General features: G+C 39.2%; 1 protein-coding gene across 8 annotated transcripts in view; it reads left to right on the top strand.

Annotated features, from left to right (window-relative positions):
- RERE (arginine-glutamic acid dipeptide repeats) overlaps window positions 1-16,762 on the top strand; it is a 414,521-nt gene that overhangs the window by 189,748 nt on the left and 208,011 nt on the right. For 6 of the 8 annotated variants that reach the window (XM_081817436.1, XM_081817441.1, XM_081817439.1 and 3 more), the window contains exon 4: window positions 1,709-1,834. The exons of 1 other annotated variant lie outside the window; for it this stretch is intronic. In XM_081817436.1, the coding sequence (XP_081673562.1) occupies window positions 1,709-1,834 (126 nt within the window). Of the gene's footprint in view, window positions 1-1,708; window positions 1,835-12,136; window positions 12,702-16,762 lie in introns of those variants that run through there. One more of the 8 variants, XM_081817443.1, reaches the window with a different exon arrangement.

Genomic DNA, 16,762 nt, shown 5'->3' with positions numbered 1-16,762 from the left:
CAAAATAGTCCAAGTAAAACCCATTAGAAGGATTGAAAGAAAATCAGGGAAACAGATAACTGCCCATGTTTTCTGATTGATAAAGAAGAACAGTGATATGCTTTAAAATGTATTTTTAATACTTAAAATGTTTTAATAATTATTTGAACTTTTGCATATTTAAAACAATGCCAAGGTGATTTGAAATGCCTTACTAAGTGTCTTCTTGATTTAAAACTCTTGATCTGAATGAATAAGGATTTGAGTGATCTGATTAATGAATTCCTAGTGCAAAAAATTAACCAGCAATTCATTTTTATTGGATGATTGTGGTAAAAAATATTAAGTATATTGTACATTCTAGTGCACAGTTGAATCTTTGATTTGGAATCTGCAGCACTGGTATGGGGAGGAGGGGGTGTGCGGTGGTGAAGGTTATGCTGCGAACAACACTTGGTGTCATCATGTGTTGTCCCTGAGGCAGTGGGAGTCAGCGACTGAGCGCACAGGAAGTGTCCTGTGTGGCACCCAGCATACACTCTATAGAGGGCGATCTGTACCGAAAGGAAAGAAAACCATCGTGAAGACGACATTCCCAGTATTGGCTTATTTTCTTGGGATTCATGTTTTTGTTTGTTTTAAAAGAGACATAGAAAAATAAGTAATTAATGGACGATATGAAAATCTTGGATCACAGGAGGTTGTTAGTGATTCAAAAGAAACTAAGTGTAATAAGGCTCCTGAACAATGGTTTAAGAGTTTGCTTATTTGTCATTTCTAAACACCTTTAAGAACAGAGATTCTTATATAAGTATCTGGATTTTATGGAGTTTTTAGTCCATTTAAAGCCACACAATATTGAATCGGTTAGTTTTTTGGAAGTGTTATGTACTCTAGAATATTTGAAAGGGAACACACTCAAACTGTTATTTGAGGTATCTTTTTGATACTTACAAGGACGGTGCTGGCTTTCAGAAGTTGCTCTGTAATCTGCTGCTGCTTTTAAATGTTTTCAAAGTTTAAAAGAAAAATAAAATAGACGTGTGATACATACCAGAACTGGTTTTACCCCTAAAAGAAATAATGCCTTTCTTGAGCTTTATGTTTTGTACCTGTTCACGTGGGCATTGTGAGAAAATTAAAGCTCATTTGAATGGTGTCTTTTTTCCCTCTGGTATTAAGCCTTTGTCTTTTACCTTGTCTTCACCTTTATAAAATTAAACTAGGACTTGGAGAAAATGATAGGGTCTTTCTTTGACCCCCTAATGTCTTGAATATTTCCTTATTAAGTATCTGTCTTATGATCCTAGCATCTTGCATTGGAAACTCTTCTGAAAGCTCAGTTTGTCCACTTGTGGTTCATTTTATAGTTGTGTTTATCTGATACCATTGCTTTTTTGTTTTTATTCTAAGCAAAGCATGCCATTGTCACTGTGCTTTGGCACTGTGTCGCATCTTAACTTGGTTATTTTGGGGGCACACACCATACAGCTTTACAACAGGACCCAGATTCCACTGTTGAGCCAGAAGGGTCATAGGCTTGTTCTTGCTGAAATAAGGAAACAGCTCTGATTGACGCAGAAAGGCTAACTTCAGCAGTAGAACAAATTCTCTGAAAGGCCATCTGCTAAAGGGTGGTGCAGATTCCTGCTTGTGTGCTGCGTGCCCCTAGTAACCAGGGCCGGAGGGGACGTTGGGCATGCTAACTGAAAGCTCTTTTCTTTTTTAGGTCCACAACTCCCAGGCCTGCTGCAGATCTCCAACTCCTGCTTTGTGTGACCCCCCAGCATGCTCTCTGCCGGTGGCATCACAGCCACCACAACATCTTTCTGAAGCCGGGAGAGGGCCTGTAGGGGTAAGGAGAATCCCGTTTTTAAAAGCTATCAATATTTTATATCCCATAGGGTATAAAATAGGAATATTACCTCCCTCCCCAGAGCCCCTTTAAAAATGTGCTGTATTGTATGTGTTTTTAAAGGAGTAACAAGTACATGCACAGAGGAAGCAAAATACGGGACTTGCCTTACCCCTCTAGGACAGTTCCAGAAGTCAGCGGGGTTTGGTGGTGTGGGGCATTTGGGTGCCAGCAGAGAGCATGCTGGGCCGCTGCAAGGAGCAGGAGCTGGCAATCAGCAGCGAGTATGGATGTTGGCAACTGAAATGGGGAAAAAGGGGGTAAGTTGGAGTCCACGTGTGGAATGTGCACTTCCCCAGCATCATTGGGACTCACGGCCCACGAATCTAAACTATTTTGGATGCTGTCCTCTCAGGTGACATTTTACAGAATATTGCTCAGGAGTAGCCAGGCTTTTCTGCAATGCCAGATACAGAATTAAACACTTCAAAGTCTTGAGTTAGGGTTTAGATCTGGTGCTCTCAGCTGTGCCCTGGTAATGTCTCTGGTACGTGGTGCTAATGATGTGTGTGAGGTGCAGCAGGATGAAGTGTCTGTGGTGCTTTATCCCTAGAACACAGGGCCTGGTGTTAGTGATCCATGTGGGTTATTTGTGTGTGATATATCTCACCTTTTATGAAAGTTGTATATACACCTGTCTTCCTTTTTTTCCCCCTTTATAGGGATTTAACTATAAGATTTTCTGAAAGACAGGTGTTGTTCTGATTGACTGCTGTTAATCGTGAAAGAAGTGGAAGACCTTTCTCTTGTATGTAATCTGACTGTGGGGTTCAAGTGCACACTCAATTAGGAAATAACACCAGGGAATAGCCATCACGTATGCACGTGCATAATACAAGATACTGGCAGTGTATAATGAATTGTTCAACTGCAGTGTAGAAAAATAGTATCTTGAAACTAGGAGAAGAGAGTGCTTCCCATGGGCTCTAGCACTTGGGAAAGTTCTGTGAAGGCAGGCAGGTTTTGAGGAGCTGTGTTTGTTTTTGATACATCAGTAACACGTGGACAGGGAGACTGGAAGAGCCTTCTAGGTGTACATGTCAGCCTGTTTCTGTAAGCCACGTAGGCTGTGGGCCTGGTGAAGCTGGGAGTTGAGAGAAGATGACTGCAGGACATCCATGGAAGAGCACAGGTTAGTGGGTTGTGGGAGCAGAGCTGGGATATAATGTGGGCCCAGATCATAGAGCGTTGTAAAGGTGAGACAAAGGGAGATTTTATGTGATAGGCAGAAGAGAAGCCTTCGTAGGCTTTTTTATTCCAAGAAGATTGCTTGGGTAGCAGTGTGGAGTTCGGGCAGACTGTGGAAGCTCCAGTTATGTGGTGAGGGCTGTCACCCATGCGTGAAGTGAAGAGGACCGGGACAGTGGAGATACAGGATATTAATAATCATAAAACTAGGAATAATATATCATCACAACAATAATTTCATGTTCAAATAGTTGCTGGTGTAATTTATCAAGAATTAGACCAGAAAAAAGGTTCACAAAATCCTTGGAATTTTTGATATAATAACCATTCACAATGGAAGATAAAACCCAGTGTAGTGGATAAAAGTCTAATTTTAATCCCTGGAGAGATACACTGACATCATAAGGGACAAATTAGCAGAGTCCCAGCTTGACTACCTACTTTAAAAACTTCAGCCTTTACCAGTTATCATCTTGCTTCCATATGTATCTAAGAAATGATTTTGTCTTTCAGGCTGATATTTTCTCACTTTATTCTCCATTTAGTGTGGATGTCATTGTTAGACTGTTTCATTTACCACAATACTCACTAATCAGGATTTGTTGAATGGATTTAAAATTTTGCTCATCATAACATTGATTTTTATTTTTTATTTATTTATTTTTTTTAAAGATTTTATTTATTTATTTGAGACAGAGAGAATGAGATACAGAGAGCATGAGAGGGAGGAGGGTCAGAGGGAGAAGCAGACTCCCTGCTGAGCAGGGAGCCCGATGCGGGACTTGATCCAGGGACTCCAGGATCATGACCTGAGCCGAAGGCAGTCGCTTAACCAACTGAGCCACCCAGGCGCCCCATATAACATTGATTTTTAGTAAACTTTTTGTACTAGCACTAGTGATGACCAGCATTTATTTATTTATTTATTTATTTATAGCAGTGAAAGTATTGTGTTCAGTGGGGATTTAAATAAGTTCATGATTGGTGGCGTACTCAGATACCATCGTATGTAGGTATGAGAAGATTCTGTAATAAGATAATAAATCTTCTTTGAGTCAAGATGATGCTGCATAAAACAAACTGTATTGATTGTTCTTTAACAACGCTTCATGCTGCCAAAGTCATTTGAGCTGGATCTGAATCAGATCCAGTTGGCAAAGCTACCCCCCATGTGTGGAGCTCTCATAAATTCTGCAGGCACACAGATCTAATACAGTGCAATGAGAGAGCTGCTGGGAGAAAAAAATTGATTACAGGGTTGCAGACAATATCATTAACAGTTCTTGCCATGATACACCAGATGTCTTCCTAATAGACTATTTTTGTTAATTTAGATTTTAAAGGGTAGTGCTAACTGCATCATAATTGAACTTTCTTTGTATATTCAGGTATATGTGATCTGTGTTCCTACACTAATGATGACATCAACTCATAGATTTAATTTTATAAGTTTTTAACTTATCTGTTCATATTTAAAGTATTTGTGCTTAGAAAGGCAGCCTTTTTACTTATTATGGAGAATCTGTTAGCTTGGATTTTTTTTTTTTAAAGCAAGAAATGCTATGTTTGCTGGCAATTCAGGGGTAGCGAGGGATGTGAGATGGCAAAGAAAACATTTCCAAGATTCTTCCTGGACTGGGCAGAGATTCCCCTCCGTGCCCCTGTGTGCCCCCAGGTGCTCCCAGTAGTGGATGGTTTCAGTGGCAAGGACAGAGACTCTATCCAAAGCAGAAAGGTACAACTATTTAAAGGAGACTTAAAATGCATATTTATTTTCATTGTCATGGATGCGGCTCTGCAGGCTGGAATTCTTGTTGGGGGCACCTAACCCCTTCCTTACTAGGAGATCAAGGGTTAGACTAATTCGTTTAAATATTTTTATTTTGTAGTCTTATCTTTTTGCATGTTTAAGACCTCTGTTGAATGACTAACACAGTATATAAATAAGACAGGACTGTAATAGTGGGTTGAACTATTTTATTTCCATCATTTTTTTTGAACTACTAGTTTTGTTTTTGGTGTATTATTCTTTAGAGAACATGTTTTTCTTATGATGCGTTCCTTTGTAACGGGACACGTTAAAACTAAAACACTTAGGGGGCGCCTGGGTGGCTCAGTCGTTAAGCGTCTGCCTTCGGCTCAGGTCATGATCCCAGGGTCCTGGGATCGAGCCCCGCATCGGGCTCCCTGCTCCGCGGGAAGCCTACTTCTCCCTCTCCCACTCCCTCTGCTTGTGTTCCCTCTCTCGCTGTGTCTCTCTGTCAAATAAATAAAAAAATAAAAATCTTTAAAAAAAAAAAAAAAAAAAAAACTAAAACACTTAGTTTTCTCACTTATAAAATGGGCATAGCACTACTACCTACCTTAAGGGTTGTTGCAAAGCATAATGAAATAATTCACTGAATTGCTTAGCATGGCATTAAGCATATAATAAGCATTCATTAAGCATTATCTGTTGTCACATAGTTTTTCATTATACAAATTCAGGTTTTAAATAATTATTAGTGTTCTAGACATTCTTGATCTGAGGTCCATAGGCCCCAAGGACTCTTGAGTTTAACAGGGTCAATGAACTTCCTGAAATTGCTTGTCGAGTCTTATATGTATGTGAATTTTTCTGGAGAGAGTATTCGTTTCAACCATGGATGCTAATCAGTAGATTCCTAAAATATTGAAAAAAATTTTAAATTAAGATTAAGAACTGTGGCTCTATAAAGTTTCTGCAGTGCGTCTAAAACCTCAGATCAACTAGCTGTTTATTAAGGAAATAAACTAACATTGAGCATTTACTTTGTGCCCAGGCACTGTGCTACTCTTTTCACATAGTTTAATTTGTGATATTTATTTTGTTTTACAAATGAGAAAATTTGAGGTTTACAGTTGTATAAAATCTTGCCTTGAGTCAATGTCAGGACTGAGGTTTAACTCAGGAACTCACCCTGGCCTTGTGAAGTCTCTCCACTGCTCTCATGGCTGACTTCTGTATTTCCTGGATGGTCCCTGCAGCGATGCCCACCTTTGCCTCCACTTTACTTGAAAAGCTCCTGAGCTGGCATGATGCTCACTTGCTTGGTAGAGCAGATGGGTTCTGCCACTGAGAGTGTCCCAGGCTGGCCCTCACCCTGAATGAATGGACAGTGGTGGTTAACAGTATGGTGTGAGAACCCTTCTTAGTACCAGTTCATTTTGTTTTCCCGTTAGCTCTTGTGGTGGTCCTATTTTTAGTATCCTTTTGTTTAAAAAATGCATCGTTAACAAACAGCTGCTCTTTGAGTTCCCTTTTTATTTATCTTAATGACATCTACATACATTTGAAAAATAATTCCTGTAGTCTGTTGTATTTGTTAATCTGTGTGTGTTTGTTTCAGGTAAAACTTCATGCATGTAAGAAATTGGACTTTGCATTTCCCTTGGAGTAAATCCACTCCACCGATCTACACAAGCCTGCTCCACTAACACAGAGCAGGAAGCTAGGGCCCAGTGGCTTTCCCCAGATCCCTGCTTCATGAGGGGCTGCTTAGGCCAGAATCTGGGTCTCCTGTGTATCTGGTCAGTGAGTGCTCTTTCCACTGCTCCTTGCTACCTTCCTTGACCCATAAAGGATGTCTTGTAGCTGGCCTATGCCATACATCATTTACTTCTTTAAAAGCTAAGGGCGCTTTGCTTAATATCTAGTTTAAACTTTTGTGACTATAACTCATACCAGTGTTAAAGTAGTATTTCTTGCCTGTGTAAGGGATTTATCATTTTCAAGAATCATTTCTAACAGTGGTATTTTTCATACTTGGGGCTTCAGTACTATTTAATAATTAAAAATGAATATTTATTATAAAATGCTGTTTTAAATGCTGATTATGTTTCTTATGTAGTTGTTCCGTATAAAGAACTCTAATCTGGTTGCTTGTGTAGATATGCAGGAGTTGCTGAGGATATCCTGCTTTTTCAGTATTTCCTTGGCTTCCCCAGTTGACATTAAGAATGCCAAAAATAACCATTGTCTTTTATATTTGATTGTAGTGAAAGGTGTTAAAACAACTGAAGTTTTAGAAAAATCCTGATACAAATGCTGGGATTAATCTAACTACCCTAGGTGAAAGGTGATTAATAGCTGTTGAATTTTAATGTAACAAGCTTAAAAAAAAATCTTAAAACACCCAGCCAACCAGTATTAGTCATAGAGAGCATTATGCCCGGCTTCCAGAGAAATTCCTTCACTTGGATGGTTGTTTTCATATCCTGTTCTCCCATAAAGGCTAATTTCAGCTAGTTGGTTCTTAAGGGCTGTCTTTATGTCATGTTCATCTGCTCTTTTTTTTTTTTTTTTTTAACAAAAGGGGCAACAAGCCACATTTAGAGAACATAGATTTGAATAACCTTATGGTTTTATAAAACTGCCTGTTATTTAAGCAGTCTTTTTGTAACCATAGGTCTGTATGAGGGGTAAGGACTACTTGTAGGTTTCACTGAGCTGCTTTTCTTTCAGCAATACTACTACATCAGCCTTTATTACTTACAGACACTGTTGGTCTTTTAACCTTGCAAATATGTGGAGTTCTCAGGCTTTATAAGTTCTCCAGAATTAATTTGACTAATATAAATTGCCAAAGAAATGTCAGCACATGGAAGTAGAACTTGCAGTTTTGTTTAGCTTAACTTTTTTTTTTAGTGTTACCCCTCATCTTAGGATATCATATAGTACTTTTGGTGACAGCAGCTCTGATAAATATAAAGGCCTTCAACAGAGTACCAGATTTTTCTTAGGTACAGGAGTGAAGTTTAAGTAGTAACCTAAGGTTAATCAGTCCTTTTCAGGGTCTATAGAAATTATTATACTAAATTAATATGACTCATGCCTAGAAGTGAACATTTTCTGTTTTTGTCTTTGATTTCATGTTGTGTAATTAGATTGAATATCAGGTACTTGTTGTTTCTTCTTTTTTTAAAATAGGCTTTAGTCTCTTTTTCTTTTTTTGAGATTTTATGTATTTGAGAGGGAGAGAGCAAGAGAGCACAAGTGGTGGAGAGGGAGAAGCAGGCTGCCCATCGAGCAGGGAGCCCGATGTGGGGCTCGATCCCAGGTGCCTGGGATCATGACCTGAGCCCAAGGCAGACGCTTAACGACTGAGCCACCCAGGCACCCAATAGGCGTTAGTCTTAAGAGCAGTTTTAGGTTCACCACAAAATTGACCAAAAAGTGCAGAAATTTCCCACAAACCTCTTATGTCTCCATGTGTTTTCATGGCTTGCAGCTTATTTCTTTTTCATGCTGAATAATATTTCATTGTTTGGATGTACTGTAGTTTATCCATTAACCTACTGAAAGACATCTTCATTCTTCCAAGTTTTAGCAATTATGAATAAAGCCGCTCTAACATCCATGTGCAGGTTTTTGTGTGGATATGTTTTCAACTCCTTTGGGTAAGTACCAAGGAGGGTGACTACTGGATTGTATGGTAAGAGTATGTTTAGTTTTTAAAGAAACAACCAGTTTTCCAGAGTAGCGGTATCATATTGCATTCCCACCAGTGATTGAGAGTTCCTATTGCTCCACATTCTTGCCAACATTTGGTGTTGTCAGTGTTCTGGATTGTGGCCATTCTGATAGGTCTATAGTGGTATCTAATTGCTATTTTAATTTGCATTTCTCTATGACATATGATGTGGAGTTTTGCATTTTTTTTTCTTTTCTTTACATGCTTATTTGCTATCTGTATATCTTCTTTGGTGAGGTGTCTATTAAGTTCTCTGGTTCAGTTTTTAATCAGGGTATTTTCTTGTTGTTGAGTGTTAAAGGTTCTTTGCATATTTTGGACAGGTCTTTGTAGGTCTTTTCTCCCAGCTTGAGGCTTATCTTTTTTTTTCTTGGCAGTGTCTTTTGCAGAACAGTTTTTAATTTTAATGAAGTCTAATTTATCAATTCTTTCTGTCGTGATTATGTGCTTTGTGTTGAATTTAGAAAGTCTTGCCAAACTCAAGGTCGTCAAGTTTTTTTTTTACATTATCTTCTAGAAGTTTTATGGTTTTGCATTTTACATTTTAGGTCTGTGATCCATTTCAAGTTGATTTTTGTGAAGGATGTAAAGACTGTGTCTAGATTTCTTTTTTTGTTTTTGCATGTGGTTGTCCAGTTGTTCACACCAGTAGTTGAAAAACTGTCTTTGCTCCATAGTATGGCCTTTGCTCCTTTGTCAGAGGTCAGTTGACTGTATTTATGTGGGTCTGTTTCTGGGCTCTCTGTTCCGTTGTTCTGAATCTGAGAGTAAAATGTAGACATTTTGACTTGTTACTTCTAAAATAGTTAGGTGTGTATTTTGTAAGAACAAGGACGTTTATTTATATAGCCACTGCATAGTTACCAAAAGCAGGAAATTTAACAGTATAACAGTACTAATCTAATCTATAGACATTCACGTTTTGCTGTGTGTCCCAGTAGTGCCTTTCACGGCAGTTTGGCTTTTGGGCCAAGTATCCAGACCAGCATCACACTGATACCTAGTTACTATGTCTCTTAACTCTCCTTTAATCTGGAACAGTGTCTTAATCTTTTTTTTTTTTTTTTGGTCTTTTCATAAGATTGACATGTTTTTAAAGAGTATAATCCAGTTTTTTTGTTGTTGTTTGCTGTTTCCTGCTTATTAGATTTGGGTTATGTATTGTAGGCCAGACTATTAGTGGTATTTTGTCCCGAGGTCTCTACATTAGAGAGACTATGATATCAGTTTGTCACATTAGTGATGTTAACTTTGATTATTTGGATAATTTGTAGGGAGAAACTTTGAGGCCATGTAAATATCCTGTTCTTGATCAAATTTCACTCACTAATAATAGCACTTCACGATTACTTTTGCCGAGGGCGCCTGGGTGGCTCAGTCCTTAAACGTCTGCCTTCGGCTCAGGTCATGATCCCAGGGTCCTATGATCAAGCCCCACATTGCGCTCCCTGCTTGGCGGGAAGCCTGCTTCTCCCTTTCCCAGTCCCCCTGTTTGTATTCCCTCTTTCACTGTCTCTCTCTCTGTCAAATAAATAAATAAAATCTTAAAAAAAAATGATTATTTTTGCCTAGTCACTGTGGTGATTGTGGAATGTCACTGTTTTTTTTTTAACTCAAGCTAAATTGCTCTGCCTTTGAAAAGTAGATCAGAATTCAGGTACCATTAATTCAAGTGTGGGATCTTTGAGTAAAGTGAAGGGAAGAAACAGAGAGAGAGGTGTGGTGGGGGGTGGAAGAGCCTGTTTGAGCCTTCAGGGTGTTTTTCAGTTTTAGCATCAAGGACTATATAAATTTTCAGTTTTTTTTTTTTTTTTGGTAGAAAGAGGGAAAACCTGTGATGGTGTTTGTTCCCTCTTTATGCTCCAGTGGCAAGAAAAGCTGCTTAGAAGTAATAGATCATGGACATGGTTAAAAAAATACACATTTTTACTGTTGAAATTGTGGTCTTGATTTGATTCATGTTGGCAACATTTACTAGTGATCAAGTTACTTAATCTCTCCGCCCCTCAGTTTCCTCACTTATAAAACCAGAATATTATTTCAGTAGTTCTGGAAGGAGGCCCAGGAATCCATAGTCTTTCCAAGCACTCCCCAGGAGATTCTGATGGGCAGCCAGCTTTAGCAAATGGAAGTCTGCCTTCCACCTCAGTGACTGTTGTAAATGCAGATTTGATCATGTCTTTTGCAGGATATAGACCAGTTCCAGGACTTATGTTTCTCAAACCTGAGCATCTTACGCATTTTAAAAATTGTTTTTATGGTTCTCCCTTATCACTTAATGTCTTGCCTTCTTCAGCACACAAATTAGGTATAATCTGCATGTTTATATCCCTACTACAGCTTTAAGAGACAATTTATAAATTAATTCAAACCAAACTAAAAAAAAAAACCCAATGAAATTCTAACTACCAACATTAATTTAATAGAATGGGTGATTGTGTTTTGCTGAAATGAAAGAGCCACTTGTTACTGATTGCTTATGGCCCAGATTATTGGGGGCTGGGGGATGGTGTATGGCATGTTTGATTACACTAGCAGGTTCCTCAGGATGACTCAGCTCTTCTTTTGCTTTCATTTTTGTTATAATAATTGAGAAACCTCCGTACGTGTTAAATGAAGTTTGCATGATGTGACTTTGTCCTTATGTGGCATTAATGTGTGGCACATTTGGTTTATCTTACTTACTTACTTACTTTGGAATACCTATAGTAGTGCTACTTAGTTATTTGATTGTATGTAAACTTACTCAGAATTAAATCATGTATCTCTAAACTCTGTTAATTGAAATTATAAAATAGACAACCCAGGAAATGAATACATTAAAAAAATTTAAGATATACATTGAAATGAAAAGAAAAATGAGCCCTCTTCTCCCACTTCCCCATCTCTTGCTCCTGTCCGAGAGAGACAGCCGGCCAATGTCCCTGACATTGTACCCCGGCTACTTCATGTATATATATAGTTGACCCTTGAAGAATGTGGGATTTAGGGGCACTGATGCCCCCCTCTGCAGTAGAAAATCCTTCTATAACTTTTGGCTCCCCCCAAACTTTTAACAGCCTAACTAATAACATGAACAGTTGCTTACTATATATTTTGTATGTTATATGTATTATAAACTGTATTCTTACAGCAAAGTACGCTAGGAAAAAAGAAGATATTAAGAAAATCATAAGGAAGAGAGAATACATTTGTATTACTGTACTATAAGAGATCTGCATATAAGTGGGCCTGTGCACTGTAAACCTGTATTGTTCAAGGGTCCACTGCAGTCTGTCCTTCTGGTGAGAGTAAATGAAGGGGTTGTGATTCTTTAACTACTTGTCTACAGTGCCTGGAACAGTTCCTGACTCTGAGAAGTTGCTCCCTAATTATTGAATTGGTAGTTGTCTTCATTTAGAAGACAGGAAAAAACATATATTATAAAAAAAAATAAGGTGAAGGATTTTTTTTAAAGGAATACATTAAATGTGACAAATGAGACCATCAATGCGAAGTATAGCATTGATGAGGAAGGGGAAGATCGGCCAGTACCAGCCAGAAAAACCTAGTGTACGTAGGTTTTTTTGGAGGGAAGTGACTGGTGTTTTTCCATCCTGTTTTCTACCTTGCACTGAAACGGAAGAGGTGTAGGACCCGGAGTGTATTCCTGGTGATGGTTTCAGTGATTAGATATTAGTATATGGCTCAGAAAAAAATTTTTATTTTAAATATTTGTTTCCATACCTGTTTGAATTCTCATGGGCTTGTGGATCTCATACAGCATATACCTTGTACACATGCACATATCCGTTTTTCAACTAACATAATATAAAGCTGGTTTATTATGTTTTTGTTTTAATTTATTTGCTGTTTGGTCTCTAATGCTGTTTTTTTTGCCCTTTGAATCTTTCTTAGAGGGAAGCTCACTGTACTCTTACAACAGAAAAGTGGGGGATGTGTTGTTGGTTATGAGGCTGCTGCCCTTGGTTGCAGCGTCTTGACAAGTGACAGTTCTCCTTGATGCCTGAATCGAATGGAGAATGCCTCTGCACTGCCCCAGGGCCTTGTAACGATTTATAGTTTGGAAGGAAAAACAGAAGGAACTGAAAAGGCAGCTGTACAATGCCTTTGGTGTCCTGCAATAGGTGTGTGTGATGACCTTGAACCAGAAACTCTTGGGACTAATTAGTAAGGTGACTTGATCCAAAGGATTGTGGAGGGATGCTTTGGAATTGCATCCAAAGGCAAATTAGCAGCAGAAGTGGCTGATCCAAACTCCCTACTCCCGCATACTTGGTGGAGGGTGGGGCTAATTGCCCACGATAACAGAAAGGAAATTGAATGACATTAGTGGAGTTTGAGAGTAGTGTAAATGGAGTGCAGAACATTCTGTCAGGGATGAGGGCAGTTTGATTTGTACTCGAATCAGAGACCATTGGCTTGATTTCAGTCTAAAAATTTTTTTTTAAAAAAAGTATTTCTAGTATATAAAGATTCAGGAATACTCTTAAATTAATATTACCACTAAATTTACTACTTGGTTAAAAAAAATTTTTTTTTGAAAGTTTGGGGACTTTCTTACCCTCTGTGTTAGAATGGGGAATTGGTGGTTGATACCTATACAGCTTTCCTTTGTTAGTAGTGCCTACTTGGATATATTAAAAATGTCCACAGATGTCCAGAGATTGGCACACTCACCATAGTGATTGAATGTCAATCTGCTGTTAAGATATTGAGGAGATTCGTTAACAAACAAGATGGGAATGCACAAAGATATCTGATGCATTGTTAAACTTATTTAAAAGAAAGGCAGCTGGCAAATGATAATTGACAGATATGTTTAATCTGTAAAACTTGAAATGCTGCTATGGTTACTGTTGGTTAAGTAGGGAAGACACGTCCATGAGACCAGGGCTTCTCTAGAAATGGATGAAGAACGACAAAGAATCCAAGGTGACAGTTGAAGGATTGCATGGCAGGAAAGGCACTGTGATTAAATCCCCTGATGTTGTCACTGAGCTGTAAGGCCGAAGATAACTCGCTCTCCTCTGCTGAAAACAAGAAATCGATACTCACTCCTTGATGGGCTAAATTATTAAAAAGAGCCCTTCTTACAGTGTTTCATTATCTGGGATTTGCCTCAGCTGGTGATTTGTTGGCAGCATAGGGAGATTTGCTAGGCATTTTGTATTAAAATTATTCAGTCGGCCGGTGGAGCCCTTTGGATAATTCCTTCCATTTAACAACGCTCTTGAGTAGATGTGTGATTTACTTTTGCCTAAGTGGCTTTGTATCTTTTGGAGTTATTAAACAGAGTGTTGGGCATATACACATACTTTATTTTTTAATCTTGTTTTCTTGTTTGTTTTGTCTTCTGTAGCTGTGGGTGGGTGGTTAACAGATTATTTTAGTGATACCCTTAGCAAACATCAGTTGCATTTGGCATATTACATCAACCTGACACATTGGTTAATACATGCTGAGTTTTACATTCTTCCCTTAGAAAGAAATTCTGTAAGAAGTTGACCTCATTTTTATTAATTTTGTGTGTGTGTGAGTGTAACTCTAAACGGTTTTAATTTGTTAGGTAGCTGATGTGATTTCATCCAACCAATTGAAAAAGTAACTTCATCTCGTGAGCTTTAGGGAGAGAAAAAAGAAACTAACACTGTGCTCCCAGTGTAATACAAAGGCTAGAGAATGAAGGAGCAGGAAGAGCCTTTGCGGTCAGTCCTTTGCCATTATCCACCGGCCTGGGAAGAGTTATACAGGAGGCATTGCCATGTGGAAGCATAATTTGACTTGTCCATTGGACTGGCACAATTGGAATCTTGTGGGTGAAGTTTGAAGCCTTCTGCCCTTCTATAGTCTGTCTGAGGAGAGAGGAGACTCTGCTTCAGTGTTTCAAAATTGGTGGTGTGACAAATTTAAAGTCTATGGTAGAGACAGTACTGCTTATAAAAGATTTTATTTTTTATTTCATTATTTTTTGGGGGGGAGAGGCAGAGGGAGAAGGAGAGAAAGAATCCTAAGCAGACTTCATGTCCAGCACAGAGCCCGACGCGGGGCTCGATCCCACGATCCCGAGATCATGACCTGAGCCAAAATCAAGAGTCAGATGGTTAGCCAACTGAGTCATCCAGGCACCCCTCTAAAAGATTTTTTTTGGTTCAGCCTCAGGAAGAGCGTGCTCAGCTGGACAAAGCTGTGTTAAGAGACATTGGTCCCTGTATTATGAACCATGAGGTGAGGCTAAAGAATAGCATAAAATCACATTTTTGCTTCCCTGGAAAACTGATCAGATTTAAAAATCCTTTTATCCAGTGTGGAGGGGAGAGGGTTGAGAGGGAAGGGAGAGTAATGAAGTAAGGATGGAAAGAGAGGAGGGTCTTTGTGAACTCCTGTGATCGGCTTCAGTAACAGTATTGGACATGGCTTATGTGTGTGGAATCCAGCCACGGTGGGTGCACAGCTACCATGGAGAGACTCTGGTGTGGGAGAGGTCACCTGGGAGAAGTGAACCCCAGGCCGGGTTCCAGTGTGAGAGAGTCTCTGGGGAGAGAGATGCTGTTCCTGAACATTGCAGCCCAACCCGTGGCCAGCTCCATTGCTTCTGTGTATGCTGGGGGGCCAGGAATGCCCTGTGAGCCCCACCTGTGTTCCTGCAGAGGGTTAATGGTGATCTTTTCTGTGCCGCCTTTCCACCTGGCCTGATCTGTTGTTGTGCTGCTTTTTGCAGTATCTTATGTGCTGTTTGTTTCCTGTTTCCCTGACCAGACTCATAGCTCCCCCTTCCTTTCTGAATCATTTTGGTTGAATGAGTAAGTAGATGACATGGGTGGTGGTCTGTCCAGGAGCGAAAGAGAGGTGGCATTCCAGCAGGCTGATTGGTTGTACGTTTCGTAATCCCAGTGAAGGAGTCTGTAGAAAGCACACTTGTGTAATGTCACAGTAATCTGAGAACACAGTCTCAGTTTTCAACTTGTTTTAGGATGCTGCTTTGAATGCAGTTGGAATTCTTCTGAGTATATTACTTTATCTGAAAGAAAGAGGTATATTGCACTTTCATATTTTGGATTGAAGGTCAGAGGACTGAGACCTGGACAACCTTACTTCCTCCTCGGATCACATGATGCCTTCCTGTGATTGCTGGAGGAAATATAATTACCTAACGGTGACCACTGAGTATCAGGCAGTTTGTTGAGCAGAGGAATGGGTTCTTTTAGAAGATGGACTAGAAAACTGTCAAAAGGATTAATCAGTTAAAAAAAAAAAAAATCCAGCGAGATGTTTATTTACAAAATTACAGTGAAACTCCCGCGCTTTACAGACTTGATTATTGTTCAGATCAAATTAGGTCGCCTGTAAGTGCACTTCAGTCTCTCACTCTGCCCTGAATCTGATTCGGATAGGCTACTGCTCTTCTCCTCTCTCCACACCCACAGGACAGGGACCCTGCAGGCTCAGTTCCTTTGTATCTGCATCTTTCAGTCATGGGATTTGAACACATGGATTCTTATTCCTACCCAGTTTTCTAGTCCTATGTATTTTTTCTTCCTGTTGGTTTATTGCTTGGGTTATCATTTTAGAGATCTAGTTTAGCAAGAAGCAACGTGAATTCCTTTGAATATTCAAACGCCTGTTTAAAAATTAGCATCGGTGCAAATGAAATGGTTAAACAGTTGCTATTTTAACTCCCAAAGGAAGTAGTGAGAGGTGAGACCCAGTGAAAGTTGCCTTTTAACTGGCACATGCCCTGGGCATCTGTCATGTTTAATAATGCTTTTGACCTTTAGGAGTATTGAACTTGGAATTTCTCTCAGGTCATCTTGGGGGGCATTGTCACACACTCTGTGTCAGCATTGTTTCCAAAGATACGTCACACGAGATCATGGATCTTTGAGGTTAATTCATTAGAGAAATTTGTTTTATCACTCATATTTTATTTCCCTGTACGGGAGATAAAATATCAATGTGGTTCACTAGATTTCTGAGCCATAGGCTACTTAGTCTTTGGCATATCAGTTGGAGGCGTTCTGTCTTTGGGTCAGCTTTTTTCTAGGTGAATCTTACATCTCATGAACTAAAACTGCTATACATACACAGAGGTGTTTAGGAAACTTAGGCTTATTCTTGCCCATTTCCAGAGAAGTGCCATCTTATTTTTTGCTGCTGCTCAGGTAGGTGGGTTAGTAACATTATTACT

Source organism: Leptonychotes weddellii, chromosome 4 (genome assembly GCF_054177405.1).
Source record: "Leptonychotes weddellii isolate Sample4059 chromosome 4, ASM5417740v2, whole genome shotgun sequence".
NCBI classification, from domain to species: Eukaryota; Metazoa; Chordata; class Mammalia; order Carnivora; family Phocidae; genus Leptonychotes; species Leptonychotes weddellii.
The sequence above is the reverse complement of the archived record's forward strand: the minus strand, read 5'-3'. Positions and strand labels throughout refer to the sequence as shown.